This window comes from Penaeus monodon, chromosome 12, assembly GCF_015228065.2.
Source record: "Penaeus monodon isolate SGIC_2016 chromosome 12, NSTDA_Pmon_1, whole genome shotgun sequence".
Lineage (NCBI taxonomy): Eukaryota > Metazoa > Arthropoda > Malacostraca > Decapoda > Penaeidae > Penaeus > Penaeus monodon.
In genome coordinates, this window is record NC_051397.1 from 8,673,596 (window position 1) to 8,678,758 (window position 5,163).

At 32.5% G+C, this 5,163-nt stretch overlaps 1 protein-coding gene across 1 annotated transcript; it reads left to right on the forward strand.

The window, feature by feature from the left end:
* Positions 1 to 1,258: 1,258 nt before the first annotated feature.
* Positions 1,259 to 4,752, forward strand: LOC119579767 (cell cycle checkpoint control protein RAD9A-like). Its single transcript, XM_037927662.1, has 5 exons — positions 1,259 to 1,368; positions 3,017 to 3,085; positions 3,618 to 3,766; positions 4,179 to 4,343; positions 4,459 to 4,752. The coding sequence occupies exons 1-5, from the start codon at positions 1,335 to 1,337 to the stop codon at positions 4,651 to 4,653; spliced, it is 612 nt and encodes a 203-aa protein (XP_037783590.1). The 5' UTR covers positions 1,259 to 1,334; the 3' UTR covers positions 4,654 to 4,752.
* Positions 4,753 to 5,163: the final 411 nt, after the last annotated feature.

Below are 5,163 nucleotides of genomic sequence, written 5' to 3' on the forward strand. Positions count from 1 at the left end.
TGAGCACAGCTCAGAGGTGATAAAGTAAACATTTTCTATGGCTGGTTGATATGTAATGTAGCATATGAACGGATGTTATCAATGAAAACACAACACTTTATGGATATATAATAAATATACTTCCCTGACACGTGTCTTAACATTTGTAGAAACTACAAGAGTATTGTCATCTTCATACAGAAACACTTAGACAAATTTCGGGGGGAAAAAAAAAAAAGATATGGCACATCTTCACGAAGAAATATTAGCAAACTTGAGAATAATAAGAAATGAATATTACTAAACACCCTTACAAGTAAAAGAGAACAACACTACACACACCCCCAAGCAAGCAACGATCTCCCGAGTTCATTCACACCAACACACGCTCTTTAATTACTCTACACCATCCAACAACAACCTGCAGTAACGAAAACGAAAACAAACTTGCAGGTCGAATGGATATACAGGAAGAAAACAGCCGAAATAACGAGAAAACAGGCTAAAATGAGGCCGGAGAATACGAACCATCTTGACAAGTGGGAGGATCAGCTGATTTCCTTGTTTTGGTCGCACGTCCCTCGCCATAATCGGGAATTATTTTTTTTATTACATTTGAATCTAGTCAAAAGAATTTTTCAACGCGTTTAAATTGATGTTATGGTATTAATTATTCTCATGTGTTGATCTGGATTATTTGAATTATTGAATTATGATACTAAGTAATCAAATTACGTTTATTGTATTTGATACTAATAACCAAAGTGCATTAATTACAAAATATGAATTATGAAACTAATATTCAAAATACATTTAATTTTGATAACCACATCCTACTTGGAGGAATATCTTATTTCTTTATGGTGTAAGGTATGATTATGGCATGAGAAATTATCAGGAAATTATTGTCTCGATATGTTTTGGGAGCGAATTTAGCTTCCAGTATATTATTTACTGATATAAGTATTACTGTCAGTAAAAGGAGAGTTTTGTTTGGAGGTATATACGTGTGTAAATACAGAGGATAATTTAGTTTTAACTTGTTCAAAATAAGTTTTTTTTTCAGCAACATGAAATAAAAATAAAAATATATTATTTCCAGCTTATGTACTAACTTCTGTAACTTAAAGAGATCCAATATTCGTAATTCTTTTTATCAATTGAAACCACAAATCAGATAATCCACAATAAAAGAGTAGAAAACAAACATAAAAAGTAAATAAAAGCAGGAATAAAGATCAGTAGATTAACACAACGTGACCCGGAAATAAGAATTACTACTTCGAAGACAAACTTGTGTTTACAAGTTACGAGAGACTATCTTCCTTTATGTCGTTATTTGCGATAAATAGACGATGAAGTGTGTTATACCAGGAATCAATATAAAAGGTAACTTGGAAGACATTATTCTGTACATGTCTTAGTGAAACACTGTAACGATTTCGTAATATAAGCGAAGAAATGTTCTCTTGGATATCTAGCTCGTAATATGCCGTGTACTAATCTTGTTATTTTTAATTGTTTTATGAAGGATTATTGTCATTTTGTTTATGTTATTGAGGGAAGAGAGGTAAAAAGGTGATTTATTGATTTTAAATAAAACTGTTGATGTTTGTAGTTTGGTTTATTCAGCATAATTTACGAAGGTTATGGTTGCCAGTCCTCTAAACTGAAAAATTGCACTGGTTGCTTCTTTTTCTTTTTATTGAGACTCTTCTGTCTGTACATTCCTTATCCTTAGCTTATTATCAATAAAATCTAAATGACTGTGATTTTACTTTATAGTTACATATAGGTCTACATAACCTCCAGAAATCTAAAGTTCTTCACCAGCAAACTCCTTTTGACGATCATGAAGTTGATATTCAGTACCAGTTTGATTGATACTTTGAAAGTATTTGGTAATGAACATTCTGAGATGTGGTCACTATATATTAAAAAATATATACATGGATGATACTTCAACCAGATGTAACAGATATGTGGGATAAATCTGTATTGCCATCAATAGCTTTAGTTCAGTGCTGACTTTTCTCTTTTATTGGTAGATGCTTCCAATACTTCTAGAAATTTATCATTATACAATCATTATACATTATATTTTATTGATAATAACACAGGCTAAAGTGAAATATGATAGTAATACATTATTAAACATCTTCCTTACCACAAATAAAAAGCCTCTACCACATATTTTCTTAAAAGATTTTGTTATTAATTTGAGTCTAATTGCAAAGCTCCATTCTGTGAGTATATATAGGCAGAGGTACATTGGCCTTTTCTGGAGTGCCACAGGTGCAAAGCCAGTGGTGGACAAATATTTGTGTATTTTAATCTTGTTTTCCACAACAGAAATATGCAGAAATTGACCAAAAATAATGTAATGGCAACAAAAAAACATATGAAATAAGAATTCAGTTTCGCTACTATTAAAATTTGCCGTTACACCCGTTTTGTGAATCCAATTTTCCCCAAAATTACTTAAAGCCATGATATCAATATTCTCCTGTGCCCCCTGCCCTTTTCTCTTGAAGTTTTTAATATTACAAAATTATTACAATTTGTTTTAAGCATACATCTAAGATTTGCAAGTTAATTTGTCCATTTTTCAAGGTATGTTTGTAACATTTCATTAGTATAACATTGGTATAGTGTCCATACAAACCAAATAAAGTGCAGTACCTTGACACAGGACCACAATAACCATAAAGTCATAGGGTTTTCAAGAAACTGACACATATATCTACTACCTTATGAACTGAATAAAGAGGAAACAGAATTATATATGTAAATGCAACTTAATATGAAAATGGAATACACAGAAATTCATTACCTGTATTCCAAGACCCACATACAGACATGCTAGTATAGCTGTATAAGACATTTATCAGTTTTGTAATTCATACATAATATGAACAGTACATATAGTAGGGCTGTTTTTATTGTATATACCATATAAAGTCATATTTTTTTCATTTTTCTCCAAGTGGATCATCATCTTTTTGTATTATTTCATATTTCTTTCTGTTCTTTTCAGTGTTTGGAAGAGCAATTCATTCCTTAGCAAAAATTGGAGAAGAATTATATGTAGAACCAAGTCCAAAGGGTAATGTAAAATAAAATGTTTATTTTCCATAGCTTAATACTATTAGAAATAAGTACATTATCAGTATGTAAATAGATACATGTCCTGTGGTTTATATACTTATGATATATACATACCTTTTAATTAGTTAATATGGGTTAATTAAATTCATATGGTGTTTAGAAGGAATCAGCAAATCAGCCTTTAGATTAATGTAGCTATTGTTTTCCTGCTTGATGGGATGGATCAGAATTTACACGTGTGTGTTATATGTGTGTTAAATTACAGGTATATTTAGATTAATCTTTCTCTGTAGTTGAATGATACAAATGATGTAGCTGTCTGTAATACCATTAGCAAATGGGAATGAATAGGGAAGTTGGGCTATTCACATGGCCTCTAAAAAAAAAAAATTGTGATGATTGATGAATTCATAATATGTAACTTATTCATATAGGGCTTGAGATATACCTAATACTGACAGCTAATCACTTTGGCAGTAGATTAATTAGTGTATCTTTAATAATTTATAATACTATATACTTTGTTGCAGGTGTTGCCTTTCGCACTGTCAATTCATCCCGCTCAGCCTTTGCATCGTACACATTCAGCTCAGGTTTCTTCTCACAATATGATGATGGATCTCTTAACCAAGAAAAAGATGCTGGAGAGGAAACTGTCAAATGCAAAGTTGCCATGAAGGTAAATTTTTTTTATTAGACAAATTGAGTGTGAATCCAAAGAGTGCATGAGGTAATAATGTGCTTTGGAGTCTGCAGATGAGTTTGTGAGTGTATGACTTTAAGTATGTGAAAGATTCATGCTGTGGAAGATGAAAGCAATGTGATAAATTGTGTTTCTCTATGTTGTTTTGTTTACAAATTGTGTGTTTCGTATTCAGGTTTATGATAAGAGATTATACCATTATTGGGATGATTTTTCCCAGTCTAAAATTTTACTTTCTAATCAAAAGCTTTATTCCTCATTGATGACTGTTATATTATTACTGAAAATTCTTCTCGTAAAAACAATGAGAAATCACATCTCACATCTTTTTTTTTATGTTGATAACATATAGTTTTTAACATGTATATGTAACCATGATATCTTTCAGGCATGCTTAAATGTCTTCAAGTCACTGGCTACATTAGAGCGCACTGTTGAACGGTGTAAAATTACCTTGGATGGTGAGGAGGACAAGCTAGGAATCCAACTCAACTGCCGACATGGAATCAACAAGATCTATAATCTCTCTTTCATTGAGTGTGAGACCCTCCAGGTGTGGCTTCTTGGTTTCATATTCCTTTCCTTGTGTTTTTATTTGTTGCTGTTTTTTATGGTAAATTTCATTTTTGATTCAGCTTCATTTTGAAATAGTGATTCCCCTTCCACAGGCTGTATTTGACAGAGAGTCTTGCCCAAACTTCATCCAGAGCCAGTCACGAGTATTAAGTGATGCTGTTCTGAATTTCCAGCTCAATCAGGATGAAGTTACGCTCTGTGTTTCACCTGAGAAGATCATTATTAGGAACTATGTCGAAGATGAACCAGGTATACAGTGTTGTGAAGTGTTAGCTTACCTTGTTTAGGAAGGGGTTGGGGGCAATGTCTTATGTTATGTGTAAATTTGATAGTTATACAGGGCATTTAGCATATACTCTACATACCTACATTATTGAGATGTCAATAAAAAAAATAAAAAAAAATTGTATTCCGGTTAATTGCTTCTGATCACTTACTTTGGAAGGGTTAATTATTCTCCAGCCAGTAAGTTTGAGAATGATTTTTCAGTTTCATACATAAAAAAGCCAGTTATTTAAGTAAACACTTGTTACACAAGAATATTCTAAGTTATCTATATATCGTTGGAGTATGTATCAAGATTAATTTTTGCCTTTTCTTTATTTGTATTTGTTTGTATGCAGCAACGATCGTGGGACGACTTTCTTTTAAACAGGGTGCGAGCGGTCTGTGCTTGAGAAATGACTGCAGACGGAGAGGAACAAGGCCCCGATCGATTTTTGCCCCCCTCCTTCGGGGGGTCCCCGTCACTAACAAGGCGATTACCGACATCATGGAAGGCCATTTATCTTTCTAAA

Excerpts from the sequence above, each read along its gene's own strand:
- LOC119579767 (XM_037927662.1), top strand. The coding sequence starts at position 1,335 with ATGAAGTGTGTTATACCAGGAATCAATATAAAAG. Across the intron at positions 1,369-3,016 it reads ACCAGGAATCAATATAAAAG|TGTTTGGAAGAGCAATTCAT; the intron begins GTAACTTGGAAG and ends TGTTCTTTTCAG. Across the intron at positions 3,086-3,617 it reads TGTAGAACCAAGTCCAAAGG|GTGTTGCCTTTCGCACTGTC; the intron begins GTAATGTAAAAT and ends ACTTTGTTGCAG.